The sequence below is a fragment of the Rhinatrema bivittatum genome, chromosome 2 (genome assembly GCF_901001135.1).
Source record: "Rhinatrema bivittatum chromosome 2, aRhiBiv1.1, whole genome shotgun sequence".
Taxonomy (NCBI): domain Eukaryota; kingdom Metazoa; phylum Chordata; class Amphibia; order Gymnophiona; family Rhinatrematidae; genus Rhinatrema; species Rhinatrema bivittatum.
This window is the reverse complement of record NC_042616.1, coordinates 48,411,491-48,434,453: the sequence shown is the minus strand read 5'-3', so window position 1 is coordinate 48,434,453 and position 22,963 is coordinate 48,411,491. Positions and strand designations below refer to the sequence as shown.

Sequence of the window (22,963 nt, the reverse complement as noted above, 5' to 3'; positions counted from 1 at the left end):
AGCTAATGCACATAAGTTTGTTTTGAACATACAGTCTAAGGTCTGTGGGTTCAGATCACACGCAGACTTTAGTCTTACCCGCACAGTTATAAAATTACCCTGTAAATGTGCATACACTGCCCCAGGGAATCTAAATTCCTCCAGGACTTTACTCACCAGGGACAAAATGCAGTTGCCATATATTCCTTCCTCCCCCACGTCTTCAGTAATAATTTGCTTTCGTTAGGGGGTGGGAGGGTTGCAGCGGCGAAGTACACGGTGAATACATTTCTTCCCCCCCACCTCATCCTGGTGCAGCCCCCTCACTCTCTTCCTCCTCTGCATCCCACCCCCATTGCATCCAAGCTTGGTCTTCTCTACCTCTCAAGCAACCCACATTACCTGCTCCACCTCCTCCCCCCCAGCAGCCGTCTCGCTCTCCCCTCCTCCTTCCCGCCTCACTCTCTCCCTTCCTCCACATTGTCGCAGCTCTCTCCCTCACCCTTCACCCTTCTTACTAGGAGAAGAAAAGACCTGGTTGGTTTTACATCGTTGGTAGCGCTGGATGTTTCCTGTGTGGAAACCGGATCCCAGAGCGTGCTGCATGAGGATTTTTTTATATTCCGTGTCTATGAGAAAACCCCTCGCTTGGGCTGTTCAGGTTTGACAGGTGTGCTGAATCTGTCCACTTGATTAATGGCTTCAGACTGACACCTTTTTCTGTTTTATTGTCAAAACACAGAGGCAGCTACAGGCAACACACCTCTACACGACCTGGTAAACTATCTGAAGAAAATAATTGTAAGTAAATCTTCTTCTTCCAACACATCTGCCAGCATCACCAGAGGAGACATGGGATCAAGGAGACCTGAGACGGGGATGAAGAGATCACATACAGAAGGTAAGATGACTTCCTAGTCGTAGGTCTCTCTATAATAACACCTTGGATGGGAAATTAGGTGGGCGTATAGGTAAGCAGGTTGATTATAATTATGAGTGCAAATTGCTATATGCAAAACACAAACTTGTGAGTTTTATTGAACTCTGTGAAATGAGGTTAAGAAGCCTTTGTCAGTTAGGATGTTGTATAGTCGCTAGAAAATATGTACCTCATCAAAGCAGACTATGACTGCAGATTAGGCTCACGAGGTCCATCCAGTCTGCTCTAACTACTTTTTGGTAGTTTGTCTTAGTCCTCAGTTGATCTCAGTTTTGCTCTTCAATTCTTTACCGCTAAGGATCCTTTGTGTATGCTTATCCCATGATTTTTTGATGTATGTAAATGTTTTAGAGAGATTTATGTAATGTGATTAGAGAGAATAATTTCAAGTCATTAATTGAACAAACATCATGCAGGGACCTTAATATAAGCTGTTGGTTTTCTGATCTTGTTGGTGTTCCATGGAAGTCTCCCAGATGACTGGCAGTCTGTGTCTTTTGGACCAAAATTTATACTCTGGATGAGAAGTTGGCTGAGCAATAGGACTCGGAGAGTGGTAGTCATTGGAATCCACTGGTAAAGGGAAAGCGACCAGCAGGGGGTGCCATAAGAATCAGTGCTAGGTCCAGTCCTCTTCAGTGTCTTTAGGGAAGGGTTAGAAGACAAAGGGTGCCTTTTGGCAGATGATATGAACATTTGCGACCTAATAGATATGTCACAGGGAGGAGATAAGAATAAAAATTTGAAAAGATAGTCAAATTTTGAGCAATTATGCTTTAATCCAAAAAACATTTGTTGAAATAATGCATTTTAGGATGAAAAAATCCAAGAGCCAAATTCTGTTATGGAGTTGAGGAGCTAGTAGTTACCAAACAGGAAAGAGACCCGGGAGTCATGATCTCTGTTGACCCCAAGGTAGCCAGTTAGTGTGACAGAGCAGTTGGGAAAGTTAATAGTATTCTCGGGGGGGCATATGGAGAGGTGTCATTAGTAGAAAGAGGGAAGTAATTTTGAAGGACACATCTACAAAAGGACACTTCAAGACAGAGGCAGTTCAGAGAAGGGCTACCAGAATGGTGCATGGGCCGCACTGTAAGCCGTACAGAAAGCCAGCCAGAAAGAACAAAACTTGTAAAGAACAATTTTCAAAGCCATTTATCTGGGCAAAATGGCTCGGCCGAAGGTCGTCATCCTCTGCTCGGCTGAAAGTGCGTTCAAACGTTCACAATGCGCACCCTTTGTGCCAGATGGAAGAGGCCTGGCTGTGGACATTTTTAGGTCAGGGGAGGATAACTGCAGTGCTGGGACCAGCCTTTTCTATATCCGGGGCAGATATGCAGAATTACACCCCCCCACCCCCCCCACCACCCCCCCACCCCCAATTGACTTACCAGTGGCTGCTCCAGCACAGCGGTCTCTGCTTTGGCAGCGAAGGCAAAACTGCCTTCTGGTGGCAGTGGTGGCTCCAGCATAGCACTCCCTCCCCAATCTGTCTCGCTCTGTCTTTCATGACCAACATTCCCCTCTTTCTCTCCCCAGCCCTTGCCCAGGACGCCCTTTTCTCTCCCTTTCACTCTTTGCCCCCACATCTCCCTCTTTTTCCCTCATTTCACTCCTTGCTCTGCAACCCTCTTTTTCTCTCTCATCTCACTCTTTGCTTGCATCCCTCTCTTCCTCCCCTCCCCTCTTTATCAAGCAGCATCCCTCCTCTCTCTCTCTCCACTCATCCGCTGCTGAGCAGCTTTCCCTCTCTTTCTACCACTCGCCTCTGGCCCAGCAGCCTCCCCTGTCGTTTCCTCACCTCCTGCCCAGTAGCAACCTTCTCCCCTCCCCACCCCCTGCCTAGTAGTCCCAACTCCTGCTCAGCAACAGAAGCCCCATCTCCCCTAACCCTGCCCAGTATTGTCAACCTCCTACTCCCTCTTACCCAGCAGCTACCCTCTCTCCTCCAAACTCCTGCCCAGTAGCAGCAACCCACTCTCCACCACCAACTCCCTGCCCAGCAAGAGCAGCCCCTGAACCCTCTGCCCAGGTAGATGTCCCCTCTCTTCCCCTCCAACCTCCTTCTCAGCAGGCGCATCCTTTCTCTCCTGTCCACCTGCCAAGCAACAGAAGCCCCTCCCTCTCTGTCCCTCAATCTTCTGCCTGGCCGCAGTCCCCTGTAAAGTTCCCCCTCACCCGTTGCCAAGCAACAGTCCTCCTCCCCTCTCCCCCTTTCTCACACTCTCCTACCACCTATTTATTTATTTAGGTTTTTTTTATATACCGATATTCTTGTAGAAATTACAAATCACACCGGTTTCCAGAGAACAAAAAACTTTGCATGAGAGCATTACATGGAACAAAGTGACAAGTAACAATATTGAGCTAACATCATTCTCAAAGTAAATGCTCCCTGGACTGCAGTGCTGTAGGTTTTTGTACAGCTGAAGATATTTCTGTAGCGGTGAGAGCTGCAGCAACTTGAAATGAAATCACCACGGGACCTGTGAGCCGGCAGGTGCTCACAGGCAGTGAGGCAGCCACCCTTTTCTCCCATACAGGCTTCCTGTTACCTAGGAAACCCATGCAAGGGGCAGGACCACTGCCGGGTCTGCGAGTGCACGCCAGCTTACAGGCCCTGTGCTGCTTTTGCTTCTTGTTATGCAGGGAAATTTATGTGGTTAAAGCAGCTCTGATCATCAGTGTGTCTCCCACTGGCTGTGGTGCCAACTTTTGTGGATGGGCCCATCATTTTTTCTTCCATTGACGACTGCCAATCCTGTCTCTCCTTCCTAACCCCAGCACTCTCCTTCTTCCCTCCCTTCACTAATAATCTGATGCTGATGGCTGGCTGCTACAGCTTTTTTCCCTCTGCACCAGCTGATTGATGGCCACATACCGCTTCCCCTTTCCAGCCTGTGCGGGCCATTTTGAGCACACCTCTGCCACCTTCCAACCTGTGCAGGTTGACACAAGCATTCCTCTACCTTTTTCTGGTCTATATGAACTAATGCAGCTGTGGCCTGAGGCTCCAGATGTTGGCCAGCAGTTTGAGTGGAAAGGGTTGGGAAGGCAAGCAAATGCAGAGAGGCAGGAAAGTGGCAGCAGGGTTGGAGTCAAAATGTGTGTTAGACTTGCCCCAGAATAATAGAGGGGAAAGAGAGGTTGGCAAAAGAGAGAATAAGGGAAAGAAAGATCAAGGCCAGGAGGGCATTAACTCTGTTACTAATAAAGAGCTAGAAGGTAAAATATGGAACCTTGTAGCTCTTCCACCCTCCCATTCCTGTTGCTGCTGCAGAGCCCAATGAGGAGCCAGTGCAGGCAGTGACTGCATTTTCTGCTTTCACGCCACGTGTGTCTAGTGTGTACATGTAATAAAGCAAACAGTGAAGAGGAAATGCGTGCTGAATTTCGGCTTTCTTCCCTCACAGGACTGGAGCGCACAGCTAAAGCCAAAGAGAGCCGAATGCAGGATATGGATCAACTGTATAAAAAGGAAATACCGCAAGAAGGAAATAAGCTGCGGGAAAAGGGAGAGCAACAGGAAGGAGGCAGAGCCCAAGATGCGAATAACCTGCAGGAAACGTGGCAACTGGAAGGAAAAGAAAACCGGCACGGAAAGGGGCCACTGGATAACGAGGCACGCCCACAGGAAATGGGGCAACTTCAGAGCAGGGCAAACCCAGAGGTAACCGAGCAACGTCAGAACAAGGAGAGCTTGCAGAAAAGAGGACAGCTGCTAGATGAGGAAAACCTGCAGGAAGCAGAGAAGCTGCAAGAGAAAGGAAGCCTTCCCAAAGCCAGCAAAGTGCATGACCAGGAAAAACTGCAGCAAATGGGGCAACAGCAGGAAACAGAGAAACCACGAGACCAAGAAAACCTGCAGGAAGCAGAGAAGCTGCAAGAGAAAGGAAGCCTTCCCGAAGCCAGCAAAGTGCATGACCAGGAAAAACTGCAGCAAATGGGGCAACAGCAGGAAGCAGAGAAACCACGAGACCAGGAAAACCTGCAGGAAGCAGAGAAGCTGCAAGAGAAAGGAAGCCTTCCCGAAGCCAGCAAAGTGCAAGACCAGGAAAAACTGCAACAAATGGGGCAACAGCAGGAAGCAGAGAAACCACGAGACCAGGAAAACCTGCAGGAAGCAGAGAAGCTGGAAAATAAGACAAATCTAAAGAAAATGCAACCAATGCAGGAAGTAGACAAACCGCAAGATAAAGAGAACCTGCGGGAAGCAGAGAAACCTCAAGACAAGGATAAACGGCAGGGAATGGGGCAACTGTATAAAGTGGATACATTGCAAGAAAAGGAAACCATGCAGAAAGCAGAGAAACTTCAAGACAAAGAAAATGTGCAAGAAACAAACAAACTGCCAAACCAGGAAAAAACACAGGAGACTGGGCAATTACCAGGAGCAGAGAAACAACAAGACAAGGAAAAACGGCAAAAAACAGAGAACCTGGAAGACAAGGAAAACCTGCAGGGAGTGGGGCAACCTCAAGACAAGAGAATCCTGCAGGAGGCTGAGAAACCACAAGAAAGAGAACCCCTGCAGGAAGCTGTCAGACCACAAAACGTGCAGGAAGCTGGGCAGCCACAAGAGAAGGAACCCCTGCAGGAAGCTGTCAGACCACAAAACGTGCAGGAAGCTGGGCAGGCACAAGAGAAGGAACCCCTGCAGGAAGCTGTCAGACCACAAAACGTGCAGGAAGCTGGGCAGCCACAAGAGAAGGAACCCCTGCAGGAAGCTGTCAGACCACAAAACATGCAGGAAACTGGGCAGCCACAAGAGAAGGAACCCCTGCAGGAAGCTGTCAGACCACAAAACGTGCAGGAAGCTGGGCAGGCACAAGAGAAGGAACCCCTGCAGGAAGCTGTCAGACCACAAAACGTGCAGGAAGCTGGGCAGGCACAAGAGAAGGAACCCCTGCAGGAAGCTGTCAGACCACAAAACGTGCAGGAAGCTGGGCAGCCACAAGAGAAGGAACCCCTGCAGGAAGCTGTCAGACCACAAAACGTGCAGGAAGCTGGGCAGCCTCAAGAGAAGGAACCCCTGCAGGAAGCCGTCCGACAGCAAGAAAACAAACATCTGCAGGAAGCAGAGAAACCGCAAGGAGCAAGCAGTTTGCAGGAAAAGGAAAAAGCGCAGAGTGTAAGGAAGCTGCAGAAAATTGAGATGAGGCAATGGGAAGTGAAGAAGGTGCAGGAGCGGGAAGCGAAGGCGCTACGGGAACAAGAAGCCAGGATGCTACAAGAACCAAACACAAGAAAGCTGCAGGAAAGGGAAACGTTGCTTTCCTGGCAAAGACTCCCCAGCTGGCTGGACACACCAGCAAGCAGATGTATGGAAGAGTCAGATCACTCAGGTGAGGAGCAGCTATAGAGGCAAGACAGAGCAGAGTTGCTTACCTGTAACAGGTGTTCTTCCAGGACAGCAGGATGGTAGTCCTCACAGATGGGTGACATCATCAGATGGAGCCCTGTCACAGAATATTTTTGTCAAAGTTTCTAGAACTTTGACTGGCACACTGAGCATGCCCAGCATGCCAGTAACTGGCCAAAGATGGTGTTTTGCCAACCAGCCTTGTCGAGACAGTAATGGGCTGCGAAGGTATGGAGAGAGCTCCACGTTGCGGCCCTGCAGATGTCGGCAATCGGTACTGAATGGTAGTGTGCTACTGACATTGCCATGGCCCTGACTGAGTGCGCCTTCACTCGTCCCTCAAGTGGAAGGCCTGCTTGCTGGTAGTAGAATGCAGTGCAGTCTGCCAACCAGTTGGAGAGAGTCCGCTTGCCCACCGCAACTTCAAGTTTGTTTTTGTCAAAAGAAACAAAGAGTTGGGTGGACTTCCTGTGGATTGCGGTGCGGTCTAAGTAAAAGGCAAGCACATGCTTACAGTTCAAGGTGTACAGAGCTCGCTCATCCGGGTGAGTGTGAGGCCTTGGAAAGAAAGTGGGCAAGACTATAGACTGGTTTAAGTACAAGTCAGTTACCACCTCAGGTAGGAATTTAGGGTGAGTATGCAGAACCACCCGGTCATGGAGGAACCTTGTGTAGGGCGAGTAGGTCTCATGGGCCTGTAACTCACTGACCCTGCGAGCGGATGTAATCACTGCTAGGAAAATGACTTTCCATGTGAGGTATCTGAGTTCACAGGAGTGCAGGGGCTCAAATGGAGTACGCATGAGCCGTGCAAGTACCACGTTGAGGTCCCAGGCCAAGACCGGTGGGCATAGTGGAGGCTTAAGCTGTAGTAAGCCTCTCATAAAGCGACTCACAACTGGTTGAGCCGATATCGGGCCATCCCCTATTCCACGATGGTAAGCAGAGATGGCACTCAGGTGTACTCGTATGGAGGAGGTCTGGAGACCAGATTCCGAGAGGTGCCAGAGATAGTCTAGGAGTTGTGACTTGGGGCAAGAAAAGGAATCAAAGCCTTTCAGTGTGCACCACAAAGTAAATCTCTTCCACTTAGAGTGATAAGACTTTCGCATTGAGGGCTTTCGTGAAGCTACTAGGACATGAGAGATGTTACTAGAAAGGTTGAGGGGCTGTAGTATCAACCTTTCAACATCCAGGCTGTCAGAGACAGGGTCTGGAGGTTCGGGAGGTGCAACTTGCCATGATTCTGTGTAATGAGGTTGGGCGCCGTGCCCAGATGAATGGGTTCATGGACAGAGAGGTCAAGAAGAATGGGAAACCAGATTTAGCGTGACCAATAAGGGGCTATGAGTATCATTGAGCCTTGGTCCTGCTGTAGTTTCACGAGAGTCTTACTTATTAGCAGAATTGGAGGGTACGCGTATAAGAGACCTGTAGTCCAGGGGTGGGCGAAGGTGTCCGCGGCTGGTACTTTCCGGTCCCTGTGTAGGAAGCAGAACCGGTGTACTTTGCGATTGTATTTGGACGCAAAGAGGCTGATCTCCGGCTGACCCCACCGGTGAAAGATTCTGCTCGCAACAAAGGGCTCCAGCGACCACTCGTGGGGCTGGAATGTCCGGCTGAGGTGGTCTGTGATTGCATTCTGTGTGCCTGCCAGATAAGTGGCTCACAGTAGTATAGAATGCAACAGGGCCCAGGCCCAAATCTGCGCCACCTCTTGGCAGAGCAGGTAAGAGCCCGTGCCCCCTGTTTGTTCAGATACCATATCATTACTTGGTTGTCTGTTTGAATCAAGATGACCTTGTTGGACAGGTAGTCCCGGAATGCATAAAGGGCGTATTGCATCGCTCGAAGCTCTAGAAAGTTGATCTGACAGGTTGCTTTAACTTTTGTCCAAATCCCTTGGGTTTGTAGGCCATGACATGGGCTCTCCAACCTAGGTGGAGGCGTCCATGGTCATGGTCACCTGAGGAGCTGATTGCTGGAAGGGAAGACCTTTTTGCAAGTTGGTCTTGTGCATCCACCAGGCAAGGGATAAATGAAGCTGGTTGGTTATGTGGACAAGGGACGAGAGTGGCTGAGTGGCTTGGTTCCACTGAGATCTTAGGGTCCATTGTGTCACTGTCATGGCTAGGCATGCCATTGGGGTGCCGTGAACTGTTGACGCCATATGGCCTAGTAATGTGAGTAGTTGGCGAGCCGAGGCTGCTTGCCGACGGCGGATTGAGTTGGCGAGGTTGGACAGCGTGGTTGCGCATTTGTTGGGTAGGAACCCCTTTGTTGCGAACTGCTCCTCCAGAGGGGAGGAGCTAGCAATCTGTTATGATCTGCTATGCTGATGAGAGGAGCAAGCAGATGAGAGTTAGCAGTCTGTTGCGCTCAGCTCCTGAAGTGGGAGGAATGAGCACTCTAATGTAAATAGGTGAATCCTTGGGCCGATGGCAGATGACAGCGCCCCCAGGAGAATATCCTAAGAGGAACCACCGGCTAGGCTTGGGTATGGAGACAGACACAGACAGTTCTTTATTAGACAGGTTAGTAGAACCACCAGAGGTGGCAGTAGTGAGCTGATGTGCCCGGCAGGGCTGAAGTCCCTCAGATACTGGAACTGCGATCCTAGGGTTGCTGAGCTGTAGAGAGACTAGAGATAGTGAGTAGACAGGGTATGCTGCATACATAGCCAGTAGTAGATGACACACTCACATAGATTCTTAAGAAGGCTCAGTAGCTGGAAAGAGTTAGGCCCTCGAGGAGTGAGTACCTGGTTCCAGGGAACTCTGAGAGAGCGATGGTAACTCACAATCGTCTGTATCTGTAATGGCTTCCAGGCAGTAGAGAAACTTCAGTGTATTCAGGAACATGGGCCCTCGAGGAGCGAGTACCGGTTCCTATCTGTAATCTGACATAGTAACTCACAAATGTCTGTACCTGCGATAGCTTCAAGACAGTAGAGAATCTTCAGAGTGTTCAGGAACATAGGCCCTCGAGGAGCGAGTACCAGTTCCTGTCTTTGCAATCTGAAATCAAGAAAAGAGAGCGAGGCCCCCGAGGAGCGGGTACCCCTGGTAAGTCCGAGGAGGCAGAGTAGCGTAGAGAGAAGCAGGTCCAGATGAATCCCCGCAATCAATCCTTGCTAACTCGAATTGTAAGCACAAGTGAAGACCTTTTATGCTGGAAGCGGATGACGTCAATACAGGGGGACGCCCCTGAGTTTCGCACCCTTGCTGGTACATACTTCGGAGGACGTGCACGCCCTATGTCATCAGGAACATGGCGGATCCGCAGTGTCGAGCCAGTCCGGGGACGCCGGAGAGAAGCGACATGGAGAAGCCGTGGCAGCAAGCCATCCATCAGACCTGAAGGGAGTCGCCACAGAGATAGAGAGGGTGGAGCGAGGGTGAAGAGCAGCCACGAGCGCAACACCCTTGGCTACAGTAGTGTCCAGGTCTACTCCAATAAAGGAGAGATGGTGAGATGGTGTCAAGTGGGATTTCGGGTAGTTTATCAGAAATCCCTGTGAGTGTAGAAGTCGTATGGTGAGGTGGAGGGAGTCGAGGGCTTCTTCTGTGGACGGGCTTTTTATGAGCCAATCGTCCAGATAAGGAAAGACAGGACGCCCTTGCGGCATAACTGTGCTGCCACGACTGCCAAGCATTTTGTGAACACTCAAGGTGCCGAGGCAAGGCCGAATGGCAGTACTTTGTATTGCTAGTGCCCGTGTCCCACTACAAATCGCAGGTATTTGCGATGAGGAGGAAAGATTGCAATATGGGCGTAAGTGTCTTGAAGATCCAGAGAGCAGAGCCAATCCCCCTGCTGTAGGAGAGGGAACAAGATGCCTAGGGACACCATTCTGAACCGTTCTTTGTGGAGAAATCTGTACAAGGCACGAAGATCTAGAATAAGTCGGAGGCTGCCGGTCTTTTTTGGGATTAGAAAATACCAGGAGTAGAACCCTCTCCCCTGCTGAGTCGAGGGAACCGGTTCTACGGTCCTGGCATGCAGAAGGGTTGAGAACTCTGACTCGAGAAGTACTGTGTGATCATCCCGGCTCCACGCTGGAATGGGTGAGGAGTCCGGGGGTACAGCTGAAAAATTTAGGTGGTAACCGAGGGATATGATGGACAGTTCCCATCGGTCTGTGGTAATTGGGCGCCAATCGGTTGCAAAGTGGCAGAGGCAGCCTCCAACTGGTGAACTGGGTTGTGGGATCAGGGGGAGCTGGCTGCTGCTCTCTGGATAGGAGTCAAAATGCAGTTGTAGGTCCAGCTTGGTGAGCTGGCTGCACTCTAGGAGTCCTTGGTTGGCGTGTATGTCCTCTCTGAGGGGCCCGAGCTGTCCGAGCACAAGATATAGTAGAGTAGTACCTACGTGGTCTATAAAATAGTTTTCTAGTGTCCCTACGTGTGCCCCTATGGGCCTTGGAAGGGGCATCTGAGGTGACAGTTGACGCAGGGTTTCTTGATGGTCTTTAAGCTAGGCCACTGCGTCCTGGATCTTGTCCCCATACTGGTTTTTTCCTGAACAGGGGAGATCTGTTAATTTGTCCTGCACCTCTGGGCGTAGGTCCGAGGCCTTGAGCCAGGCCCAGGGTCTAGCACTGATGCCCGCTGCCGAAACTCTGGATGCTGTTTCAAAAGAATCGTAGGCTGCTCTGACCACTTGTTTACCAGCTTCCAATCCTTTTTGTAGAATGTAGGATGGAGAATAAGGTTTCCTGGTACTGCTGTGGTAGGGTCTTTGAGAATTCTTGGACTTGCTTCCAGAGATTTCTATTATATTGGGTCATGTATAGTTGATGTGCTGCTATCTGAGCTATTAACATGGACCCTTGAAAAACTCTGCGCTTAATGCATCCAACGCCTTCTGTTCCTTTCCAGGAGGAGCAGAGGAGTGTGGACGGGATCTTTTAGCCTTCTTTTGGGCTGATTCCACCACTACAGAATGGTGGGGAAATTAGCTCTTCTGAAAACCTGGGGCTTGTTGAACCAGGTGCGTGGAATCTGTTTTTCTATTGACTGGAGGTACAGTACCTGGATGATCCCACAGGTGGTGCAAGAGGTCAAGAAGAACTTCTGCACTAGTATCGCCATTACCTCTTTTGGAGCATCTACGAATTGTAAGACCTCTAACATTTTGTGGCGAGCGTCTTCCTCCATTACCAGTTGAAATGGGATAGTTTCAGATATCTCCTTGACAAAACTGGAAAAGGAGAGGTCTTCCGGAGAAGAACAATGCATTTCTTCCGGTGATGAAGGCTCTGAGAGAAGTTCCTCAGAAGCTTGTGAGGAATGGTCAGAGGATGCATCCTCCCATTGATCATAGGGAGTCTCCCCTTCATCCACCAGGCCTCCAGAGGGAGGAAAAACACCAAACCTGAGAGGGCGTGAAGGAGGCATCAATGGATGGCGAGGTGGCATCGAGGCAGGCAGCACTGGTATCAAAAGAGATGGCGCTGGCATCGAGGGCACCAAAGTAAATGAAGTGTGCCTAGGCACCGATATACCTGATGGCCCTGGAACAGATTCCAGCATCGGTGGGTCCCCTGCAGGGACTGGGCCGAAGACCGCCTCTTCCTCCTCCAAGGAACCCAGAATAGGAATCGGGATCTGTGGAGGCATCGATGATTGACAAAGTGCCAGCGTGTCCGATGGCACAGGTTGAGTTAGAAGGGCACCGATGAGGGTGTCTAAGCACTCAAGCGGTGCAAACATCGAGGGTGCCGGTTCCGGTGCCCATATGGGGACCGGCACCAGTGACGATTGGAAGCCCTGGAGGGCATTCAGCACTGCCTTTTGGACCAGTCTGTCCAATTCCTCCCTGAAAGCTGGCGAGAATAACTCTGCGCTTGGGGCAGGAGACAGGCTAGGCATTACTGGAGTCTCCACAGGAGTCTGTGGAAGTTTAGTTCCCGGCACCGATATTGGTGGGGAACGCCTCGGGGTCCCGGGTCCAGAGGAGGATGGGGGCTCCTCTCCCCGGAACCTCTTTGCAGGCAGCTCGGTAGAAGTTGACGCCGCTGCGGTGTCAGTGCCAGCACCGGGCGGGGATGCACGTCGGTGCCACTGGCGGTGTTTCCCACAGTGCTCAGTCCAGTCTTTCTCAGTCACTGAAGACGATGACACAGATGTCTTAGAATGGGTGGACATCGGTGATGGACGGTCACCTGCTCCATGGTTTTCCTGGTGGGGCAACTCCAAGGTAGATGGACCTCCTCGGCTCAGTGCACTCTGTACCGGAGTTGATGGAGTAGAACGTTTTGAGGCAAATAAATGCTCCATCTTTTCCAGTCGAGCGTGCCGGCCTTTGGGTGTCATTTGTGCGCAACTGGGGCAGCGACGGACATCATGGGAAGGCCCAAGGCACAAAACACATACATTGTGCGGGTCCGTTATGGACATAGTCCTCGGACACTCGGGGCACTTTATAAACCCGGTCACCATGTTGAAAAAAAATGGCACGCGAACGGTGGCTGTTGGACACCGAGGGGTATGCCGCCGGGAACCGACTGCAAATCGTGGGAAATACACTTACTGAGCGTCGGAAGAGACGGAGCGCGATGGTGGGACCTCTGTGAGGGTGAAATAATGAAGATGGACTTCGAATTTTTCCGTGAGGAAAAGTGTGAGTAAATTTCTCACAGAGCTCCTAAACTGCGAGGCAACCGCTGCATGGAAAAAAAGATACTGAAGGGGGACCCTGTGTGGCCACAGGGTTAGTGGCATGCTGGGCATGCGCAGTGTGCCAGTCAAAGTTCTAGAAACTTTGACAAAAGTATTCTGTGATAGGGCTCCATCTGATGTTGTCACCCATCTGTGAGGACTACCATCCTGCTTGTCCTGGGAGGAATATAACATATCCCTTTCTAAGAGGGTCAAAGAATACATTGTAAATATTATGTGCGGAAGGATTACATTTCTTTGTGGTCTGACCCTAATAGCAGTACAATTTCCTTTTAATTTTGGGAAGGGTACATTCCCAACTTTTTTTTTTTTTTGTCGGGGGGAATAGAGGAGGAGATATTTTCTCTGTTACTTATTGATACTGGAATAAGTAACAGAACACATCTACAAGGCATTCTCCTTAGTCAGGCTTGATTTGGCCTCACATATGAGTGTTTTAGATTCTATAAAACTAAATCAGGATAGAGTCAGTCACTAAGTTATGCCCCCCTGCTACGGATCAGGTGCTGAGCTGGCAGATCAGCACCTGATATATAGCACTGTTGTGATGGCCTTTACTGAGCATGATCACACATTATTGCTACTGATTTATTATTTGGAACTGGGGCTGTTTCCCTGCAGATGGAAAGAATTATTTTATTGTCCTAGGTCCATTGGTTCCCAAACACAAGGCACACAACAAGGGCTGGTTTTCAGGATATTTACAATGAGCAATTTGTTTATGTTTGAGAACCAGATTCTTTTTTTTTTTGTGTTTTGGTTTCCCTGAAAACCAGAACTAAGTTGAGGGACTTGAGTTTGGGAACCTCTGACATTATTCATATACTACATATGGGCCATGAAAGGGAAGGAGAACTATAGATCTCACCAAGTCTGTCCACTTACTGGCAGTCAGAAAGAACTGCAGAAAGTTCCTTTTCCAATCCTCTGCTAACAAGAAAGCCTGAATAAATCAGTAGTGACAAAGAAAAACCACAGGAAAAAAATGTTTCTATAGCCTACAGTGCAAGTTCTATTATCAAGATTGGAAGCTGCAGATTCGTCTCAAGCAGGTATTTGAAGTGTCATCCTTAGCACTCTGGGTAGCTGTCTACAGCAGCTATATGGCTAGGGCATGTTTATGCTGGGCCCAACAGATTCCAGTGGGCAGCACTGAGGAAAGGGAGGCAGAAAGGCTGGAAGCCAGTCTCGCCTTCATAGCAGATGCTTTGTAGGATCTTATTTAGGCTTAAGCTAGAAGTATAGTAGCTTCAGTGTCAACTAGGCATTTGTTTGTGGTTGCGCAACTGGGCAGATGTTTGGTCCAAGTCATAGTGTTACCGTCAGAAAAGAGGCCCCAGACAACTGGTCCGAAAAGAAAGACTTTTATTGCATGCAAGACACAGCTGAGAACAATGGCTCAGAAATCTGCCTGCCCCTCCCCTTCAGGAGCTGGCTTTTATACATTCCACATTTCTTATCTTTTACACATGCGTTCTACGCCTTGCTGAGCAAGCATATCCCGGCTGAGGGGCTACTGACCCCCTCCCTAGACACCCTGGAACTTTCGTGAAACTTCTCCCAAGTTCTGCAGGAGAGGCTGCCGGGACTTGCAGTTCTGGAAAGGAATTCACAAGTCTATAGTAATACTGTCCTGCACATAATACATTCATTGTTCTAATCTAGGTTACAGCAGTGAAAGCTTATCAGAGAATAAGAACAGCGAAGCTAACAATGAAAATGTGCTGACAGAGTGTTACTCAATGTCCTAATTACAGCTGTATTGCAGACTGTAAGTAAACCCGTCATGAATCAGGGAATTCTGGTACATGAAGTCCTGTTTGGCAGGAGTTTCAGGTTGTCCTCTGTCAATGTGAAGCCTTCAGCTCACTACATTCCCCCCTTTGATACTTATCATAGATAGAGATTGATAAGTATCACACCATCACATAGCAGCTGTGAGGCTGAAAGAAACAGAAACAAGAAAAGTTAGCAAATTGAGTTCTCAGGGGGCCCTAATTTCCCAAACAGTCTGGTGGTTTCTTCACGGGTTTGAGATGGATGGGCCCTATTGGCTCCACCCCCCTTTGTAGCCCAAACTTGTCATGTATGGGAAGATGGCCCAGGATAAATCCACCAATCATGGAAAACCAACCACCGAATCCGTTGGCCCAGTCCCAAGCACTATTCTACTGCTGGACAGGGACGTGTGCCATCTTGACCCTGCGATCAGTGATGTCTTGGATAACCTTGCTTTGGTCATCTACCTGTAAACAACAATTGGAGAGGTTAAATGTTCCGCAAACCCTCCTTCCTGGGCCAAAGGGTAATCTAAAACCAGTCTATTCTGGTACACTGCAGTCATAATTTTGGTATTTTGTTTTGCCCAGAGTTTAAGAGTGAAAGCGGTGTAGTTGGTGATGAGCTCCAGGACTGCCTGAGCTCATCACCAGGTACATGAAGTCCTGTTTGGCAGAGTTTCAGGTTGTCCTCTGTCAGTATGAAGCCTTCAGCCCACTACAATAGATAGGACGTCTGGCCTTCTGAGGAAGGTTTCTCTTCAAGGAAGACCTTGAGAAACTATTGAAGTATCCGGGCAAGTTGAAATCTCACAAATTTCTGGAGAACAAGCCTAAGAGGACTCATAAGGGATTGTCCAATAGGCCAAAATTTCAGGACTTGAGATGCTATTGGCCTGGGAAGAATTCTTCCCAGAGTCAGTATAGATGCATTTCACAGCCTTTTCAATTGGGCCGGAGAGGTGCTAGGACAGCACTGTCGGCAACTCGGGCAGAGGGCCTAAGAATTCCTAATGAGGTTCAAGTGGACCACTCTCCCTCTCTCCAGATAGGTGGAAGGTTGTCCCAGTTTTATAGAGAGTGGACTGGGATTACTATGCACCAAAGGGGCCTGACATAATAAGGGACGGTTATGCTTTAGAATTTACTCATCCAGTAGTTAGTTTGTTCATGGTACATTCCCATGTTCAAACAGGAAGCAGGAGGCCATAAGGGGAGGGGGGGGGGGGCAAAGAGCAGCAGACATTTTGTCTCCACGTGGCAGGAGTCCTGCCTTGGATGAGGAGGGCAGGGATTCCTCTCCCCAACTTTCTCCTGTGCTTCAGGGATCAGATGGGGGGGTGGAGATCTGCCAGCGAGCGCAGGAAAGAACTCTGCACCTGCGGCAGATTTTTCACAGAATTTGTTTTGCTGATGCATGAGGCCTATCTTGCCAGGCAGGAGCTGGAGGCTAAATGGCCAGCCTCTTAGCTGGCCTGGGGCGGAGTTAAGAAGCCTTGGGCTGAGGCACCTCCAAGGAAGGGGGGCATTTTATGGCTGTTGGGTCTAGATCGCTCTCTCAGTGATGATGTTTCCTACGAGGTCTCCGATGGCACTGATTCTCTGGGCGATGATCCACAGGACCCGCAAGTGGATCAGGGCACGGATCCGGGGGCTGCACTGCTGGGGGATCTGGGTGCAGATGAGTTCCCTCTGTCAGAAGGGGATGACCTTGGGTGGTTAGGTTATTCCACAAGGACGAGTTGCGGCCTCTCATCCCTCAGGTTCTGGAAGAGCTGGGGATTAAGGTAGCGCAGGAGGACTCAAACATGGAAGGGGTAAACCCAGTGTTGGAGGGACTGTGTGGACCGCCGAGGACATTCCCCTTGCCAAAGCAGGTGAAGAAGTTGATTGACCGGGAGTGGGAATCTCCAGAAGCTGGATTGAAAGTCTTCAGGGCTATGGCCAGGTTGTACCCTCTGCCGGAGAGCTGTGGAAACTGCCAAAGGTGGATGCGGCAATATCGGCAATGATGAAGAAAATGACCATTCTTGTGGCAGGGTCGGCGACCTTGAAGGATGTCCAGGGCAGGAAGCTGGAGATCCTGTTGAATAGGCTGTTTGAGGTCTCGGCTCTGAACCCTAGGGCTGCAGTCTGCGCCAGTCTTATGCAGAGGGCTTGTTTGTGCTGGATGCAGAAGGCACAGAAGAAGGCTGCGGGGAACCTCTGTGGATTCTGGTCAGGATGCTCGGTTGGAGGCGGGAGTAGCCTATGTGATGGATACTCTCTATGATTTGCTTCACACTTCAGCTAGGAACATGGTGTCTTCGGTAGCTGCGCGAAGGCTCCTGTGGCTACTCAGTTGGTCGGCAGATGTTTGGTCGAAGGCGCAACTTGCTGATCTCCCTTTCAAGGGACAGTTATTATTTGGAGAAGACCTGGAAAAGCTGATGAAGCACCTGGAAGTCTCTAAGGGGAACAGGTTGTCCAAGGATAAGAAGGGTACTAAAAAGACCTTTCTGCCTCACTCTCGCTTCTGTGAAATGAGATTTCGTTCCAGAAGTTCTTCACAGAAGCAAGGTTCAGGATGACAGCTGTTCTTTTGGGGGACCCGTAGACGGACCAGAGAGGGTTCTGGACAGGGGTCAGAAGGTTCCAAGCCTGCCCAATGAAGGCATGCTGGTCCACTCCCCCCTCGTGGCTGTCGGAGGAAGGTTATCCTGTTTTTATGAGGAGTGGGTTAGAATCACTTTGGATCAGTGGGTGCTGGAAATAATAAGAGACAGCTATGAATTAGAATTTTCTCTACCTTTCAAGGATGCCTTCTTGGTATCCTGTTGTGCTTCACCCGGCAAGTAGGCAGCGGTGCGGGACACTATGTTGCATCTATAGCAATTGGAAGCCGGTAATTTCTACTCTTCTTCAGGCTAGAAGATCCTCTACTTCTTTGGCATATATCAGGGTTTGGAGAGTTTTTGAGGCCTGGTGTGGGGTCCATGACTCTGATCCCTTGCAGGCAAATGTGGCCCAGGTCTTGGCCTTTTTGCAGGATGACTTGTCGAAAGATTTGGTCTATAATTCTCTCCGAGTACAGGTTGCAGCTTTGGGTTGTTTCAGAGGAAGGTTGCAGGGAACACCTTGGAGAGTCTGGACTGGATAGTGGTGCCAGTCTATGTGATTAGGGAGCTCTTTGTCAAGGTCAGATGGCTCAAGGCCTTGGAGTGTATCGGAGGCAACTTGATCTGTCAGTCGTTTGGAGACATGGGCATTCAGAAGAGCCCTAGTGGACTTCCTCCGTCTAGTCCAAGGAAGATCTGAGAAAGTGCTGTCAGACAAATCTATGGCAGTGGCATACATAAAGGCAAGGTGGTACCAAGAGCAGAGCAGTGTCCTTGGAAATGAGCCTCTACTTCAGGTGGGTAGAGGGTGACCTGAAATCTGTCAACATCACATATCACCAGGGTGGAGAATGTGCAGGCAGATTTCCTGAACAGACATGTTGGACCCTGGGGAATGGGAATTTGCTGATGCAGTGTTCTCTATGATTGTAGCCAACAGTGGAGTACCTCAAATGGATTTGATGCAACAAGAAGAAATACCAAACAACCTCAAATTTTCAGTCGTAGGACCTAGGATCTGAGGGTCTAGATGCTCTATCACAGATTTGGTCTCGATGTTTATTTATTTATTTATTTATTTATTTATTTGTACGTTTTTTATATACCGAAGTTTAGCACTGGCCTTCACTCCGGTTTACAAGTATAACATCAGTTTACATGAAAAATCAAACAGTTTACATTAATAACTGTGGGAGGCGGCACAGGCTTTCACTTTGAGATACAAGTAAAAACAGTGGTTTACATGAACAGTCAAACGGATTACATTAATAACTGTGAGAGGGGAATAACAGGAGTTTATATGACTGTTCATAGGGTCTTCTATATGTGTTTCCACTGTGGCCTCTGATAGGCAGGATGATCCCAAGAATAGAGAGGTATCGGGAAATAGTGGTTCTTGTAGCCCCAGAATGGCCCAGACAGCCTTGTTTTGCAGATTTGATAAGGTTCAGCAGAGAAAGGGTTCTGAAAGAATTGAAAAATGAAATTTCAGACCTATTTCAATTAATTTGGAACCTATCATTAAAATCATCTGTTCTACCTGAAGATTAGAAGATGGCCAATGTAACCCCAATATTTTAAAAGGGCTCCAGGGATGATCCGGGAAACTATAGGCTGGTGAGCCTGACGTCAGTGCTGGGAAAAATTGTGGAAAGTGTTATGAAGAATACAATCACAAAACATTTAGATAGACATGGTTTAATGGGACACAGCCAGCATAGATTTACCCAAGGGAAGTCTTGCCTCACAAATCTCTTATATTTTTTTGAAGGGGTGAATAAACATGTAGACAAAGGTGAACTGGTAGATGTGGTGTATTTGGATATTCAGAAGGCGTTTGACAAAGTCCCGCATGAGAGGCTTCTAAGAAAACTAAAAAGTCATAGGATAGGAGGTGATGCCCTTATGTAGACTGCAAGCTGGTTAAAAGACAGGAAGCAGAGAGTAGGATTAAATGGTCTGTTTTCACAGTGGAAAAAGGTAAACAGTGGAATACCTCAGGAATCTGTACTTGGAAAGGTGCTTTTTAATATATTTATAAAAGATCTGGAAAAGGGTACGACGAGTGAGGTGATCAGATTTGCGGATTACACAAAATTATGCAGAGTTTTTAAATATCAAGCAGATACATTGCAGGAGGACCTTGCGAGACTGGAAGATTGGGCTTCCAAATGGCAGATGAAATTTAATGTGGACAAGTGCAAAATGATGCATAAAGGGAAAAATAACCCTTGCTGTAGTTACACAATGTTAGGTTCTATCTTAGGAGTTACCACCCAGGAAAGAGATCTAGGCATCATAGTGGATAATACATTGAAATCATCAGCTCAATGTGTTGTGGCAATCAAAAAAGCAAACAATGTTAGGAATTATTAAGAAGGGATTGGCAAATAAAACAATGGTTGTCATAATGCCTCTGTATTGCTCCATGGTGAGACCGCACCTTGAATACTGTGTGCAGTATTCAAGATGCGGTTGCCGCATCTCAAAAAAGATATAGTTGCACTGGAGAAAGTGCAGAGAAGGGCAACCAAAATGATAAGTGTCATGGTACGGCTGCCCTATGAGGTAAGGCTAAGGAAGTTAGGGCTGTTCAGTTTGGAGAAGAGACGAGTGAGGGGGGATATGATAGAGGTCTCAAAATCATGAAAGGACTTGAAAAAGTTAATTTAAATCGATTATTTACTCTTTCAGATAATGGAAGGACTAGGGGGCATTCTATGATGTTAGCAAAGTAGCTCATTTAAAACAAATCAAAGAAAAATCTTTTTCACTCAGTGCATAGTTAAGCTCTGGAATTCATTGCCAGAGGATGTGGTTCAGCAGTTAGTGTAACTGGGTTTAAAAAAGGTTTGGAAAAGTTCCTAGAGGAAAAATCCATAAACTGCTATTAATTAATAAGCAATAGTAGCTTGAGATTTATTTGTCTGGCTATTTGCCAGGTACTTGTGATTTGGATTGGTCACTGTTGAAAACAGGATACTGGGCTTGATGGACCCTTGGTCTGACCCAGTATGGCAATTTCTTATGATCTTATGTAAAGTCCTCTGAGATTCAATTAAATACCAGGCTTGCCATGCTGCCATTATGAAGTCTCAGTCCAAGCTGTGTTAGTTAATACAGTTATTTTTGTCAAGTATTACAGGTAATGCTTCAGTGCCTCGGGCATCAATAATCAGTCTTGTCATTGCTGTGCAAAAAAAAAAAAAATATATATATATATATATATAGGTATATATATATATATATCAATCAAAAAAATGTATTGGCAGTATCGTCTCTACCAGTGCTATAACTAGCATATATACAAAGAACCCCCAACATAAAAAATGTGGGAGACAACAAGCACTTTTGTGAGTTCAATAAAACATTTCAAAATGAAGTATTACTTAAAAAGAGTTATACCTTTATTGAAAACTTAATGACCTATCAAAATTCCATATAGTGAATTTTCAACATAGCACAAAATAATACATATACATTGAAATTTGCATAGAGTCCAATAAATTATGTCCCTCAATCCTCTCCTACTGCTTCCCTAGACCTTGCCCTAATCGGACCTTGTACATCCTAATCCCATTGATGTTATTTTAGGTCTTTGTTGGTGGATACACCTCCTGTTATCAACAACCTTGTTTATATTATTTAGATGGTAATCCTATACAAATTTATATATGTTCTTGGTGTATTCCATTCAACCAGTTCAATTTTTCATCCCGACAAGGACCTCGTTTCGCCAATGTTGGCTTCTTCAGGGGAATGCTCTTTTTAAGACCAAACATCAACAGATACCCATGGCTCCCACCACTCGTATCTAAACTTGAAGGAGAGAACTCAGACAAAGCACATTCAATTCACTCCGGCTCAATGGCTCCCATCATTTATTATGAAAAAACTCCCGAATGTGAATGTGATCCTCTCCATTCCGTCAAAAACCCGACTCCATTTGCATTAACCATGAATTTCACTTCCTGGATCTCCACGTTTTTCACCACTCCTTGTTTCAGATAGTAACTGCTTTCAAAATGGAGTCGCGGTACCGCCAAAGTTCAAAAATGCTCCTTGATCAATCGCACGGTAAGAACTAAGTGCCCTTTTAGGTATGTTCAAACACAGTCCCAAAATATCTCGACCGCTGTCAATTTATGTAGATGCTTTCTCGTTTTACCACCGTAAAACTATATAGTAGTCTGTCCATGCTGCAGAGAGGCATGTGCAGCACTTGACCTGCTCAGTCATCGCTCAGGCTCATGCTGGGATGTCCGCTTCTGCTGCAAACAAGAAAGATTTTTACCTTTCTAGTTTATGGCTGGGTTTGGAAGGTGCTTGATGCCTAGTGTTTGCAGTTGTTTCCTCATTTCAGCATCAGTGTCTGTGATTCTTTCTTTTTTACAGAAATAGTTGCAAAATGGTTTAGCCCTGAATTCTCTTAGAGTTCAAGTATCAGCGCTCTCTTGTTATAGAGGGAAGGTGCGAAAACTACCTTTGGCTTTACACCACCAGAGATGCATCTCTGAAGGCTAGTACGTGGAAGGTAGTGTTTCTGGTTGCAATCTGTTCTGCCAGGCGTATCTTGGTATTACAGGCCTTGTCATGCTTGGACCGATTTCTTAAGATTTCAGAAGACAGGGTTCAATTTGCATGGTGCCATCCTTCTTGCCTACGATGTTTCTCATTTTCATTTGGATCAATCTTTTGAATTGCCATACTTCAAGAAGTTGAGTTCTTTAGATGAGTCTAGGAATCTATACATTCTGGATGTACGTAGAATGCTTTTGAGGTATTTGATGAATGTCTTTCACAGATCGGATCATTTTTTTTGTTTTGCTCAGTGGTAACAGGAAAGGAGAAACTGCTTCAATAGCTTCTTTTGCCAGATGGATTAAGAAAACTATTGCTTTGGCTTACATTTGTAAAGGTCTAATGGTACCAGAAGGCTTTGGGCACATTCAGCTAGAGGACTGGCAGCCTCTTGAGCTGAATGTCAGTTGGTATCACCACAAGAAATCTGTACAGTGGCAACATGGTCATCTCTGCATACATTTTCCAAACATTATAGATTGGATGCCCAAGTTTCAGGCACAGCTTCCTTTGGAGTGGGCATGTTGCAAGCAGGTCTATCAGGATCCTGTCTAATTTAAGAGTGGCTTGAGTACATCACATTCGACTGTCCTGGTCTAGTGATCGATAAGAAAGGAAAGATGTTTATCTGCTAATTTTCTTTCCTTGAGTCCTACTAGATCAATCCAGAATTCCACCCAGTCATCCTGCAGCGTGCTCTTTTATGTATGAATATGCTGTTCAGGGAATATAATGATCTTTGTTTTTTCTAGTTTTCAGGTCTTCCCAATTAGAGGGAGTCAGGCCTAGTTTTGGGTTCACCTAAGAATTTGGTTTCCCCTGTTCATAGAGGAGAACTGAGTGTTGAGCTTTGATATTAAAATACTGTGGATAGCATATTGCCTTAAGTAGGCTGTTACAGTAAATCTTTTATTCTCTGTCTCCATCTGCTGGTAGGAGAGAAAAACTCATCTGTCTAGATAGGTCTGATAGAACTCAAAGAAAGAAAATTAGCAGGTTTGAAACCAATTTCTCCATACTTGCCAAAGCTATTACTATCTTTG

At 47.5% G+C, this 22,963-nt stretch overlaps 1 protein-coding gene across 11 annotated transcripts in view; it reads left to right on the top strand.

Moving 5' to 3' along the window:
* Positions 1 to 22,963, top strand: part of LOC115083911 — a 274,261-nt gene that overhangs the window by 154,242 nt on the left and 97,056 nt on the right. For all 11 annotated transcript variants that reach the window (XM_029588000.1, XM_029587994.1, XM_029588001.1 and 8 more), the window contains exons 30-31: positions 722 to 880; positions 4,333 to 6,264. In XM_029588000.1, coding sequence (XP_029443860.1) covers positions 722 to 880; positions 4,333 to 6,264 — 2,091 coding nt within the window. The remainder of the gene's footprint in view (positions 1 to 721; positions 881 to 4,332; positions 6,265 to 22,963) is intronic.